General features: G+C 48.0%; 1 protein-coding gene across 1 annotated transcript in view; it reads left to right on the top strand.

Moving 5' to 3' along the window:
- RYK (receptor like tyrosine kinase) overlaps nucleotides 1-14949 on the top strand; it is a 424049-nt gene that overhangs the window by 162673 nt on the left and 246427 nt on the right. Inside the window, exon 8 of the mRNA XM_082248811.1 lies at nucleotides 4687-4812. Coding sequence (XP_082104937.1) covers nucleotides 4687-4812 — 126 coding nt within the window. The remainder of the gene's footprint in view (nucleotides 1-4686; nucleotides 4813-14949) is intronic.

Below are 14949 nucleotides of genomic sequence, written 5' to 3' on the forward strand. Positions count from 1 at the left end.
GGTGGCTTCAGTAACCAACCAGGGTGGCACCAGGAGTGCTCGAACGGCCCGGAAGGTGACCGACGTTCGGTCTTGGGCCGAGACTTGTGTCCCGGCGTTCTCTGCTGTTCAGATGCTGTGTGCGAGGTGGGAATCCCTGGACGGGGATCTTTTCGTATCCCGGCTACATCTAACGGTGGAAAGGTTCGTGGTAGGAACGCGCAATTCGTTGGCGGACGCCTCAAATGCGTTGGTGGCCTCTTGGCATCAGTATCGTCTGATGTGCGCCTTTCCTTCGGTTCAGTTGCTATCCCGGTTCCTCCGCAGATTGGTCTCGGAACCGCGCATGGTGATTCTGGTGGCTCCGGACTTGCCTCGCCGGTCCTAGTACGCCGACGTTGTTCACCTGGCAGTGGCGCCTCCTTGGCGTCTGCCTCTGCGGGAAGATCTCCTGTCTCTAGGTCCAATCTTCCATCCCGCTTTACAGTCGTTGGCTTTAACGGCCTGGCTGTTGAGGTCCATGTCTTGAAGGACAGGGGTCTCTCCCCTGAGGTTATCCCTACCCTAATCAAGGCTAGAAAATCCTCCTCTGGTAAGATCTCTTACCGTACCTGGAAAGCCTATTTCGCCTGGTGTGAGTCCAGGGGGTTCTCCTCTCGTTCTTACTCGGTGTCGAGCATCTTGGCTTTCCTCCGGTCTGGAGTGGTTCAGCGTCTAGCGCTGGCCACGATAAAGGGCCAGGTGTCTGCACTGGCTGTCCTTTTCCAACGCCCTGTGGCGTCTCATTCCTTGGTGCGCACCTTCATTCAAGGTGTGCGACATTTGGCTCCTCCCAGGAAGGAGCCTTTACCTCCATGGGACTTGAACTTGGTTCTGTCCGTGTTACAGCGTGCTCCTTTTGAAAACATCAGGGAGATATCGTTGCCTCTGCTGTGGTTGCCTTTCTGGTGGCGATCACTTCGGCTCGCAGAGTGTCGGACCTGGCGGCGTTGTCTTGCCGCTCCCCTTACTTGATAATTCGCAAGGTTAAGGTGGTTTTGCGACCACCCCCATCCTTCCTTCCCAAGGTGATCTCTGAATTCCACCTTACTGAGGACATTGTCCTGCCTTCGCTTTGTGCGAAGCCTGTACATCCAAAGGAGATTGCCTTACATTCCTTGGATGTTGTCAGGGAGATCAGGTTTTCCCTGTCATCTACAGAATCCTTTCGAAAGACTGATTCCCTATTTGTCCTTCCTGAGGGATCTCGGAAGGGCATGGCTGCGTCCGCAGCAACTGTTGCCAAATGGATCTGACAGACCATTGAGCAGGCTTACGCCTTGAAGGAACGGGTTCCGCCCTTCCCTGTTAAGGCGCACTCTACCAGGTCTTTGAGTGCATCCTGGGCCTATTGGCATCGGGCCTTGGTGGCCCAGGTGTGCAAGGCGGCGACTTGGTCGTCAGTGCACACTTCTCAAAGTAGACGTTCTGGCATCAACTGATGCTTCTTTTGGCTGCAAGGTTCTCAGTGCGGCAGTGCCGTGATGGACCCTTGAATTTTTTTCTGGGTTTCTGGCTGTTGGCATTTGCTTTCCTGGGCTGTTGCTCCTGTTGAGCATTGTTTTTTTTCTGTTGCCCAGTTGGTTTTCTTACGGTGCGTGTAAGATTCCTTTCTCTGATGTGGGTACTGCGTTGCCTTTTCTACGGTTGCGTCTCCCACCCCTCATGTCTATACTGCTTTGGGACATCCCAACAGTGATGACTTAGAGGAGGCAGCGACTGTCGGAGGACGTAAGAGAAAACTGAATTTTTGTAAAATCTTACCTGTAAAATTCCTCTCTGAGTCCTCCGACAGTCGCCGCCCCGCCCCTCTTTTGGGGTTCTTATTACCTACTGCTATGCTACCAAACTGAGTTGGGAGTGGTGATGCAGGGGGGGTATTGACCAGATGGGACAGCCCCCATGGGTGTGTATATGCTAATGCCTTTTTGTCTTTGGACTAAGTCTATATGCCTAGCTATTCCTACGGATAGGAAGACAATACCCAACAGTGATGACTTAGAGGAGGCGGCGACTGTCGGAGTACTCAGAGAAAGGAATTTTACAGGTAAGATTTTACAAAAATTCAGTTTTTTATTTTATCAAGGGACACAGGAAGTCACGTACTGCAGCTTACAGGAGGATTGGAAACAGGCAAACAAAACTGTACATCAGTTCAGGGTTTCCTGTTGTCCTGGCATTTTTATTGAATTTTTTTTTTTCTGTTTTATGCTTAAAGTTATTGAATACCACAAAAAGAAAAGACAATATGCAGCAGATCTCTGCAAAACATGGACATTTCATGATTTTTGTTCTAAAAGAAAATCTGCAAAAAAATACCTGTTCTGCCAGAAATCCAGTGTGCTCCTAACTTCCTGTAATGAGCCTACTTTGCTCTTTTGACATCACAAGTAGTGTGGTCAGTCCTGGGCTATTGAGCTCCTTCTCCAGGTTAAGGAGATGAAAATGGGATTACTTTGGATTTCAGTGTATCAAAAAAACAGTGTTGACCAATTGAAGTTGATAGTAAACAGAGTTTTCGCCTGATCAACAGTTACTTTTCTGTACTTTGTAGAGTTTTTCTAGACTGACTCAGCCTGGGTTCGCATATGTGGTGCACCTATTCATGTAAATTTTCAGTGCGATTGTCAAGTGTAGTTCAGCGGTTCAGCTGTGATTCTGATACTATTCAGGGATGCGATTGTGAATACCCTTGGGTTCAATGCTAATTTACTTCTGCTGCGATTTTCAATCTGCCTTTATATGCTAGAAATTCTGTCCATCCTCTTCTCTACAAAACAGTTGTCTCAGAATGGTACTACTATACTCTGAGTTTGGAACGCATCTCTCTTAACTCGCACAGGACCCTTTTTTAACTGAATCAAAATCTCACCACATAAATGTGAACGTCCTTTTTAGTAATCAATGTATTTTCAGATGACATGCAAATCTATGCCTTTCAGATCTCATCTGATCAGCATCAGATTCTCATCAGTGTCAACTGGAACTGACCTTTATTGCAGAGATGTATTGCGTGGTTGTGCGTGTTTTTTTAATTTGCCCAGACATAATTTGATTTTAAACCCTGTTCACACTTGCGTGATGGAGGACCACAAGCAAATTGTAAGCTTCCCCGTGGTGCACAAAAACACATCTTTTTTTGCAGGCCTGCTGCACCTTGCTAAAGTTTAAAATTGAAAGATTTTCACATCTAGGGTAGCCTAGTGAAATTAATGGGCTGCCCAAAAGTGCTGCATAGGTGTTTGGAGTCTACACGGGTTGCATGGAAGAAAATTGTCCCTGCCGGGAGAAAGCATAAGAAACAAAATATGCAGACACATGAGGTGTCCATTCATTAATAATGGGCTGCCTGCATGCAGCTCAGCGCTAGGACAGAAAGGTAAAAATAGGCTCCTCATGCTGTGCAGGCTGAGCACACGTGTGAATAAGCGCTCATGCCGGCAAAAGGCGTTTTTAATCTGAGGATGGTTCAGCAGGGACCGGTCAAGACTCAAACCATCTATAGGCAGGCTGATTGTACCCAAGTCGATCCATCGATTGACTTGGGTACAACCAGCATGTCTGATTTTTACATGCGATTATTGCTATAGCCGCTAGCAATAATCATTCTGTTCTCCCAACAGGAACTGCTACCCACTACTCAATCCAGATAGAGTAACTGCCAAACATTGGCTTGTTGGGTCACACTTTCTGTATCTTACAAAATGTAGTTGTAAACTTTCTCTATGATAGCATGGTGTCTGTGCCCACTCCTACAAGACTTCTCTTGTGGCACTTTTCCACTGTATCGGCTCGGCTCTATTCGGCCCTGCTTGGCCCGGTTTGCTTTTCCACTGCTGGTACCGTATGGTACGGTGTTGGAACGGTTCGGTACGGTATGGTTTGCTTTTCCACTAAAGTAGTACTAAAGTTAAGTGGGTGGGATAACAACGATTCTCTGACCAATCAATGGCTAGTAGTGACCACTTGGAACCACAATCGAGGTGGTACTGTTTTTGAGAGCCGTACCGTTCGGTTCCATGCAGTGGAAAAGCGCCACTGTACCGAACTGTTCCTACACCGTACCATGCGGCACCAGCAGTGGAAAAGCACAGAAGCGAGCTGAACCGTCCGGTTCCATGCAGTGGAAAAGCGCCATTGGACTCCTAATTAATATATCGGAGATATCACATTGTATTAGTTTCTGAGAGGGATAAAAAATATAGTAGAGAATTCAAGAGAGGACAACTTGCGGAATGGGCATAGACACATGCTATCATAGGGACATTTCACAGCTACAGTTTGTGGGATACAGAAAGTGAGAGAGAAAGTAATATCCCTGAGGGAGATCTAAGTATACAGAATTGATTCAGCTAGCCGGAAGTATGCTAAACCTAAAACCATTTTTTCAGTAGGCCCTCTAGAGTTCAATAGGTTTACTGACGTGGGCTTTACAGCTGAAATAGATGCTTATTGGTCAAACTTCTAAGGGAATTATAGGGACTGTAGTATTGATATAGCAATTAGCATATTTTCTGGGTAACCGTATACCTGGTACTAATTGTGAAATGTTTCTAGAAGGCCATTTGAATTGTTAAACTTTTTAACCATATGTTTGCTTTTTATGTGGAAATAACTAATGCAATCTGGGTATTCATATTGTTTTGTTTGGCTCCGTTGGCTCCTCAGGTTATCCAACGCTGCGGATCGAGAAGAACGACCTGAAAAGTGTTACTCTTCAAGAGGCAAAGACCAAGGTCAAGGACATTGCTATTTCCCGAGAGAGAGTTACACTCAAAGATGTCCTTCAAGAAGGTATACGAATGTTTTGAAATGGTGAAATGTTTTAACAAATTCTTTCACCCACTTAATGTCCACAGAATGTATATAAATTATCCTGGTTTGAAGCGGTTAACACAAGCTCATGGCTAAAGTCATGAGCTTATTATCATTTAAGCCTACTACACACTTTACATTTTTTTGTTTTGTTTAACCCAGTGGTCTGAATGGAAAAAACATAGAGGTCACCCTACTAACTATACAATGTTAGTGCGGCAATTTCCTGTGCTAAGCTATTGTGTTCTGATAGGGGGACTGCCCCAACCCCCCCCCCAGAACCCACTGATCAGCACACTCAGCCATGGGCTGCCAGAGCTGACCAGATGTTGATTTTTTTTCTTGGAAAAAAGCCGTTCATTGGACTGGCTTCTGTTGGATGGGCAGTTGTACATACTCTTCTAATGTTGGCTGGTACCCAGTCATATTTACAGCTGGTGATTGTTCAGTAATAGGGATCTGGGCAGTTCTACAACCACCTAAATCAATTAATGTAGTGAGATTTTAATGTAATAAGCCCACCTCACTCCCATGTGCACACGCAAATGTAATTGCACCCTTCAAGGGAACCTACTTATGAAAATGTTGCTGATGATACACATGTAACAACCCCGATGTGATCAAACATTTTCTAGGGCCATCATTTATGCTTAGCTGTAAACTGATGACCTGTTGGGGCTTTAAAAAAAATAAAATAGGGTACCGAAGTTTGTCGTTTTGCAGGCTTGAGGATATTTTAAAACTTGACATGTTCATCGAATTAGGTTTTATCAAAATTACCTAAAATTGCCTAAAATTACCTTTTTAATTTTTTTTTTTTCCTTTTTTTTTTTTTATGGCTTTTTTTGTTGCACAATTATCGTGTGACTAAAAATTGGAACTTCTGCTATTTTATTCTCCAGGTTCTCTGCTTTCACAAAATATATTATGCTTGTGGGTTTTAAGTAAATTTCAAACAAAAAATGCAGAATTTAACATGTCTGTGAAAAATTTTAAAAAATTTGCCCCTGACTGCGCATGGTTAAACACTTACCAATGCTTGATAAATGTTGCAGAACAGGTAAAGCGGTAGTAAACTCTGTGCAGCATACTTGTACATTCTTAAAGACTTGCTTTAAAACAAAGCCCTCCAGCGGTGCGCTGTCACCTCCTGAATAGGCTTCCATCTGCACCTGGTCTTCTGGGTCTGGGGTCTCCAGAAGTCTGACTGAGTCACGATGACGTCACTCCTGCACAAATGTGTGGGAGTCTGTCAGCACACACAGCTCTAAAGGGATGGCACGAGTATGCTGTTATGTGTTTCAGAGCACATGCGCTGTTGACGTCACTGGCTGCTGCTCACAAGAATATCTCCTAAACAGTACATGTTTATGAGCTATTCATTTTGCCTACAGGTAAGCTTTATTATACGCTAACCTGTAGGTAAAAAATGCAAATCCAGGGTTTACTACCACTTTAATACTTGCTAACAACAAATAAGTAGTAGCACAAGAGTTAATATCTACAGTAAGCAGTACTATCTGGAAGTGTTTGTATGTGTAAATAGATAAAACCAGTTAATGAGCAGGAATATTACTTAGTTTGTGGTATCCTTGCTGTCAGATTGGCTTTTTGCATAAGTTGTCTATTGCTCAATGTGGCAATTTTTCAAGCAACTATGTCTGCGGGAGGGTGCTAATATTGCTTCCCCCAATAACTTTTGATATGACAGGTTAGCCTGTTTATGACCACCCAAAACATATATGAAGTGTCCAGGATATGGGCTTTATTTTTTGGGGGCGCATATATGTGCTTCTGTGTTTGTGCTGGAAGTGCACTCAATTGCACATTTCCAGCACTTAGACTGAGTTGTTACGAACAACTTCGGGTCTTTGTTTTAATGATCAGGAACCTGAAGGACCAACTTCCAATCATGTGATTAGCCAACTACTATGAAGACCCGCCCCACTACTGTTTCCTCTATGAAGTGGAAAAGATAGACTGCATCATTGTATCTTTTCATCCTCGCTAGAACAGAAGTCTGCTTAAGGGAAAAAAAAAAAAATTGCTTATTTCTCTTTTTCGTTCATCAACGGACACAGCTCCAGAATCTTCTTGACCATTGGGCTTTGCTGCCCTCTACAGGAGTAAGGCACTAGGTAGGAATAAACTTTACCACGCCTATGGGGCAGTCCCAGAGGATATACCCTTACACTCTGCTATAGGCATTCAGTTTTTTTCTGCCTAATCAGGAGTAAGGACCTAGATCCTTGCTGGGATCTCTGGTTCTGGCATTTTTTCTTTTTTAAACTGATTTTATTTTTCGTTCGACTGACACCGCTTCATATCTTCATTGACCGTTGGGTTATGCTGCTCTTCCTAGGAGTAGGACACTAGGTGGAAAAGGATTAACAAAAGTCAACAAGACTTTGACCACGCCCATGGGCAGTTCCAGGGGGTATACTCCCACTTCCTTCTCTAGGATGGCATTTTTTTTCTGCAAAGTAGGAGTAAGGACCTAGCTCCCTGCTGGGATCTCTGGTCCTGGTATTTTTTCTCAATTTTAAACAATTTTTTTTCCTTTTTGATTATTTTTTCCGTTCTACAATTAAGCTTTTCCTGTGAGAATTGCAATCAACTGCCAGTGAGCGCGTGCAGACTGTAGCTCCATGCTCAGTCAGCCACGACATAGCCCCACTGGACGGGGGCTGGGTGGTGAGTAGAGTAGCAGTAGCGCGATTTGGCGGTGTGGGCCGCTAGCGCGGATTTAAAGGGCCAGTGTACCTTTTTTTTTTTCCAAAATGGAGTCCTAGAGTGAAAATTTCCCCGCTAATCTTGTGTGCGCATCCGGTTCATCCGGATCTCATTCCCTAGCATCCCTGTCTGCAGTCATGGAAGCTCTGGCATCATGTCACAAGTTCCTATTAAAAAAACGGCCGTTGCCCTCTCAATCTTCTAAATCTGAGCCTGAAGTCGTTGCCACAGACTCTGCCCTCCCTGAGGGTTCCCTGTCCTCACACTCGGATGGCGAGGAGGATGAGTCCTCCTCTGCTGCAGCGCGGGAACGCGCTTTGGTGGAAGCACTGATTCGCTCCGTCAGGGAGTCTTTGTATATTGATGAGCCCACACAGTCAGGTCAACGGGTTGTCTTCGGCTCCCGCAAAGCCCAGAAGTCGGGTCAGGTTTTACCTTGCCCCGAGGATTTTCACGAGACCGTGAATGAGCAATGGTGGCACATTAAGCACATGCAGGCAGTGCCTAAGCAGTTTCAGCTTTGCTACTCTTTTGCAGACGCAGTTTCCACTTGTTGGTCTGTGTCACCTAAAGTGGACCACGCTGTGTCCCGGTTGAATAAATCCACGGTAAGCGGGGTCCCTCCTTTAAGGCTCACAGGGTGGCTTTTTCGTGCCTCGGCCGCAGGAAAAAGGAAAACTGTTCAAGGCCTCCGGCGGAAACAAGAAGGCTTGGTCAGGTAAGACCAAAGCCGGTCAGTCCGGTGCTGCGGCCAAGTCTTCCTCCGCATGAAGGGACGTCCTCACCTGGCTCAGGGGCGGGGGGACGTCTGCGTTACTTTCAGGAACCCTGGACGTCTCTGATTCATGACAAATGGGTTCACAAACTGATTCGTACAGGGAACAAGATCTAATTTCAATCTCATCCAGCAGACAGGTTCTTTCCATCGAATCTCAGTCTGTCCCCGGATCGTTTAAAGGATCTCAAGGGGGCTGTGCAAGATCTTCACAGGGCGTCATTGTCCCGGTTCCTCAGCGGGACAGGTTTTGAGGCTTTTACTCTAACCTGTTCACGGTACCCAGGAAGGAGCGCAAAGTGCGTCCTATCCTGGACCTCAAATATCTGAACAACTTTGTACGGGGGCAGAAGTTCCGGATGGAATCCGTCCGGTCGGTGGTGGCCACTTTAAATCAAGGGGATTTTCTGGCCTCCATCGATTTAAAGGCTGCGTACCTGCACATCCCTATCTACAAAGGTCACCAGCGGTTTCTCCGTTTTGCAGTAGCGGAGGAACATTTTCAATTTGTGGCATTACCCTTTGGTCTAGCTTCGGCTCCCAGGATCTTCACCAAAGTTTTGGCCCCTGTGCTGGCTCTGCTGTGCAAGAAGGGGATTGCGGTCCTCGGTTATCTGGATGATCTCCTGCTACAGGCAAGCACTTGTGCCACTCTGTCGGGCGATCTGACAGTCACAGTTCAGACGCTCCAGGAGTTTGGGTGGACCATCAACGTCCAGAAGTCGGCACTGACCCAGTCAGTGCGTCTGAATTATCTGGGCATGGTCTTGGACTCCGCTCAGGCGAAAGTATTCCTCCCGGAGGAGAAACTTCAGACCTTGCAGGGCGAGATCAGAGTCCTCAGGAACAGCGATCTCTCCACCCTGCAAACCTGCATGCGGTCCCTGGGGCTGATGGTGTCGGCCTTGGAGGCGATCCCGCCCGTTTGCCCAGTTTCACACACAGACTCTGCAAGCAGAAATTCTTGCAAAATGGAACAAGAACCCTCAGTCCTTGGACAGCATGGTTCGTTTGAGCCGTCTCATGAGGTCGGAGCTTTCGTGGTGGCTTCTGTCGCCCGCTCTGAGCCAGGGCAAGTCCTTTCTACCATTGTTGTGGACGGTGATCACCATGGATGCCAGCCTTACGGGCTGGAGTGGAGTTCTGGGCACTCTTTGTGCCCAAGGTGTGTGGTCAAGGGAGGAATCTTCCTTGGCGATTAAATGTCCTGGAGCTCAGGGAGATAAAACTCTGCCTGCTACATTGGGCGTCTCGGTTGCACGGTGACCCGGTTCGGGTTCAAACCGACAATGCCACGGCTGTGCTTACATCAATCACCAAGGGGGCACCAGGAGTGCCGGGCGGCCAGGGAAGTGACCAAAATTCTGTCTTGGGCCGAGGTGCACGTTCTAGCTCTCTCCGCTGTTCACATTCCCTGAGTGGAGAACTGGCAGGCAGACTATCTGAGTCGTCAGTCCTTGGATCAGGGGAATGGTCCCTGCATCCGGAGAGGTTTCGCCTCCTGTGTGCCCAGTGGGGGACACCGGGTGTAGATCTGTTCGCATCTCGTCTCAACAGAAAGGTGGGCAGGTTCGTGGCCAGGGCTCGAGATCCTCTGGCGGATGATACGGTGCCTCTTGAGCTTTTCGCCATCAGGCTTCTGTGGCTCAGGTGCGTAAGGCGGTGACCTGGTCGCCAGTACACACTTTTACAAAATTCTACAAGATTGACTTATTGGCATCCTCTGTGCTTCCTTTGGCTGCAAGGTTTTGCAGGCTGCTGTTTGCTGAAGAGACTTGTTTTTTCTCTTCCTGGGGTGAATTTTCATTTTGGGGTTAGCTCCTGTTGGTTGGGCTTCTGTCGCCCTGTTGGCTACGTTTTTTTCTGGCCTTGATGGATCGTTACCGTTTAGTGGTTGCGTTTCTTCCCACCCCTCATGCCTACACTGCTTTGGGACATCCCATTTGTGAGGAAACTATGAAGTGGCTGCGTCTGTCAGAGGACGTAAGAGAAAATAGAATTTTTGTGAGAACTTACCGTAAAAAATTTTTTCTCTCTGTTCTCTGACAGACGCCGCCCCCTATTGGGGTTTGGTTGTCTTTTTTTTTTTTTTTCTTCACTGCTTGCTAGGAAAATGATTAGTAAGCTGGATGTGTCTGGGGGTAATGTCTAGGGGGACAGCCCCTAAGGGTGTGTCTAGTGAAAAGTTTCTCTAAATAGTTTCACTGCCTAGTCTACTCCTGTAGGTGGCGCATTACCCATTTGTGATTAAACTATGAAGTGTCTGCGTCTGTCAGAGGACTCAGAGAAAATAATTTTGTGGTAAGTTCTTAGAAAAATTCAATTTTCTTTCATAATTTTGTGATCCCAGGCTGTTCAATGGAACCCTCAGAGCATGTGTCCCCACCGGACCCACTTCCAGAGGCTGTGGGACTCTCAGAATCCACGTCAGCCCTGGCGGCTATGACGGCTGTCCTGCAGTTTCTGTTAGCAAAAGTGGATTTAGCCCTGCCAAAAAGACAGGACTCTGGTTCGCCATCTTTTCACTGTTTGCTTAGTTTCACACAAGACCTCCGCAGAAGTCGATCCTGACAAAATGTGACAGGAATCCTAGGTTCTTGGACAATCTGATCAAGTTGGCCCCGGGACACGAGGGGTGCCTTGCTGTGGTGGCTCTGCTCTCCAGCGCTTCATCACGGAGGTACTCGAAGCAGACATTCAGCCCAGGGGATTTGGACTGGCGAGGAGTCTGCTCTACGGGACAACATCCTGGAAATCTGGGCAATCAGACTTTCTGTCCCAGTGGACAGTCTGCAAGGGTGTCCGGTAAGGATTCAATCGGACAATGCCACGGCTGTGGCATATGTCAATCAAGGGGGCACAAGGAGTGCCCTTGCATCAGTGGCTGGTATCTTGAGATGTGCAGAACAACATGTTCCAGCCCTCTATGCTGTGCACATTCCTGGGGTGGATAATTGGCAGGCAAACTACCTTAGCCGGCAGGCTCTGAGTCTGGCGAATGGTCTCTCCATCTGGAGGTGTTTCAACAATTGTGCCTCCAGTGGGGGACTCCCAATGTGGATCTACTGGCTTCTCGTCTCAACAGGAAAGTTCAGAGGTTCGTAGAAAGATCTCAAGACCCCTTGGCAGATGCAGCAGAAGCTCTGGTGACCCCCTGGGGTCAGTTTAATCTAATTTATGCCTTCCTTCCATTACAGCTCCTGCCAAGACTCCTGCGCAGGATCAGGGCAGAGGGCATTCCAGTGATTCTGGTGGCTCCAGACTGGCTTTGCTCATCTTGCGTGGGGTTGGGAAGACTGGTCACCAACGCTCCTTGGCGGCTCCCTCTGAGAAGATCTTAAGGTCCGATATTCCATCCTGCTTTACAGTCATTGGCTTTAACAGCTTGGCAAGCTGAAGGATACTGAAGGATAGAGGTTTGTCGGATTCGGTGATTCCTACTCTAAGAGCAAGAAAATGTACTTCCCGCAAGGTCTATCATCGGGTTTGGAAGACGTATATTACTTGGTGGTGAGGTTCAGGGTGTCACCCCCCCCGTGCCTTCTAGATATCACGTCTGCTGGAATTTCTACTAGAGGGTGTAGAAAAGCGCTTAGCTCTGGGCACCATTAAGGGCCAGATCTCTGCGGTGGCAATTTTTTTCCAACGCCTGTTAGCCTCGAATTCCTTGGTACACACTTTTGTGCAAGGAGTTCGCCATATGGCCCCTCCTGTGCGGTCTCCGGTGCCCCCGGAAGATCTTAATTTGGTTTAATCTGTTCTTCAAAAAGCTTCTTTTGATAATTGCGAGATTCCCTTGACTCTCTCACAGAAGGTGGCCTCTTTGGTGGCCATTACTTCGTCATGCAGGGTTTCTGAATTGGCTGCATTGTCCTGTCAGTCACCTTATCTGGTGGTTCACATGGTGGTTATTTGTCCCTGTCTGTCATTTCTTCTGTCATTTCTTCCTAAGGTCCTCTCGGGCTTCCATCTGAATGAGGACACAGCGAAGGCAACACAATGTCCTAAGCTAAAACATCCAAAAGAGTTTGCCTTACATTCCTTGGACGTGGTTCGTGCCATCAGGGTGTACCTGGCGGTGACTGAAACAATTTGTAAATCAGATTCCTTATTTGTACTTACGGATGGACCCCGTAAGGGGCAGGCTGCGTCTGCTGCTACTATTTTCAGGAGGATCAGGCAGACGGTGGTGCAGGTCTATTCTATTAAGGGTCAGGTCCCTCTTTTCCCTGTCAAGGCGCATTCTACAAGGGCGCCAAGTGCCTCCTGGGCTTTCAGTCATCAGGCGTTAGTGGTCAGGGTGTGCAAGGTGGCCACCTGGTCGCCTGTGCATACGTTCACCATGTTTTACAAGGTGGGCGTCCTGGCATCTGCGGATGCTGCCTTTGGTCGCAAAGATTTCCAGGCCAGTGTTGTGGAGGCTGCGGCCTCTTAAGAGGGTGTGTTTTTTTCCAGTTGGTGAGCCCCAGTTCCTGGTTGGGCTCCCTATAGCCTGGTTTGCTATTTTTTCTGTTAGCCATTTTTTTGTTAACCGTTTGCTGTGTGCCCACCCCTCATGATGACACTGCCTTGGGACATCCGGTCAATGAAGATATGAAGCGGTGTCTGTCAATGAACATCAGAGAAAAGGATTTTCTCTGTCGCTCATTGACAGACGTAGTCCTCCTTGATTAATATCAACTCGGGTTATACTGCCCTCCTACAGGAGTAGGACTAGACGGGAAAGAAAACGTTCTGGCCACACCCTAGGGGCAGTCCCAGAGGGTATATCCTCTCACTTCCTGCTACAGCAAATCAGTTTTTTTCTGTCTAGTTAGGAGTAAGGACCTAGATTCCTTGCTAGGATCTTCGGTCCTGGCAGGATTTTTTTTTTTAGAAATACTTTTTTAGACAGCTTTTTTTCTCCAGTGTTCCTGAGAGATCTCGCCTAGACGCCAATGACCAACAGAGTCACGGCGTCCGTATTGGTCGACAGCCCCCCAACCCCGGTGGAGAGGGGTTCTGTCAGGAGTTGGCGCCCGCCTGGTTCCGGTATGGTGAGTAGAATGTTCCCCCTCTCCCCCTGTCGGGTTTGTTGGTGGACGCGGGCCCCTCTCTGGGATGGTCGGACACTCGGTTTTCTGGGTCTCCCCTCTATCCTATAACAGGTCACAGATCCCCCAATTTGAGTGTGATTTTTGTGAATAGAAACCAGGAGGCTTGGTTTGGGAGCTGACGATCTAAAGTCACTATATGACTGTAAGGGTGACTGAAGTCAGTGGCAGACTACTAAAAGGCATTACTAGTGAGGTATAGAGGTATCCTACCTTGTCTAGTGTGTACACAGGCCAATGCCTATGCCTGAGTTACTGCAGCCACAGATCGCCATCCCTCCAGAAAGCCGGTCACTTCCACAGGCCACACAGCCTCCCGCAGGCCGAGGACACCTCCCGCAGGCCGAGGCACTTCCGCAGGCCGCACAGGCCGAATGCACACATCCCGCAGGCCGCTGCTAGCTTGCAAGCCGCCGCTATCCTACACAGGCCGCCGCCATTTTCCTGCCGATCGCATGAGGCCGCCATATTGGCGTAGCCTCGTGTCTCCAGCATGGGGGCGGCCATGTTTGAGGTGACCAAACACCTCGTGGAGTAATTGGGAGGTGCCGGAAGGCGTGTAAAGGGGCGGAGCCGCCTCCTTGGCCCAGGGAAAGCAAGCCAAAGACTTCCTGTCTGTAACAGACAGTGCTGGAAGCAGGTTGATAAGAAACTTCTGTGCATCAGGTGAGCCTTGGGGTCTCTCTCTCTCTCTCTCTTTCTGAGGGGTCCAAGCAGGTAGACTGAGGGGCGCTACTGCGCTGGGGGACTAAGTTAGAAAAAAAAAAAAAAATGTTTTTCTTGCAATTAATTTTTTTTTTGTGTGTTTTGCTGGCAAGTGTCTTGTTACATGACCCCTGCCACACATGTATTTCCACCTGATCCCCTCAGGGTGGCCGCAGGACCCTCCAGTACCCCACTTGTGATGATACATTATCAGCGTTTTGGAGTCTTTGGTATCCCGGGTGGAGGTAGCCTGTCAGGGACAGGGGTCAAGAAGAGCGACCCCCGCCTACCCCTATGTCATCTGATACCTCAGATACGGATTCTGAGCTGGTCATTGCAGTCCCTTTTCTGGGGTTGTTGTCTCAGGTACGGTCTCCTCAGACAGTAAGGAGGACGCTTCTGCCTCCGCCATAGCACAAGAAGCGTTGGTGGAAGCACTAGTTGTGTCTGTCCGGGAAACCTTAAATCTTGAGGTTACACCGGCAGAGGTAGCTGAGACTCGTATTCCTTTTTTGGTACTAACAAGCCTACCAAAATGGCGAAGGGTTTCCCTTGCCCAAATGGGGTCGTCCGTAAACGAGCCCCTGCTATTTCCAAATGTATTGCTAGGCGCTATCATTTTGAGGAATCCCTCATTTCAAAGATGGACGGTATCACCAATAGTGGACTCACCGATTTCCAGACTAAATAAAACCACTGTTATCCCGTTGGATTGACAGAATGGGCCCCACCCATCTCTGGGGTGGGGGGACGTCTTCACCGGTTTCCGGATCCAGGGCTTTCCAGAATCCCGGATAAAGGGGTTCGCAA

This window comes from Pelophylax lessonae, assembly GCF_965119305.1.
Source record: "Pelophylax lessonae genome assembly, chromosome: 3".
NCBI lineage: Eukaryota > Metazoa > Chordata > Amphibia > Anura > Ranidae > Pelophylax > Pelophylax lessonae.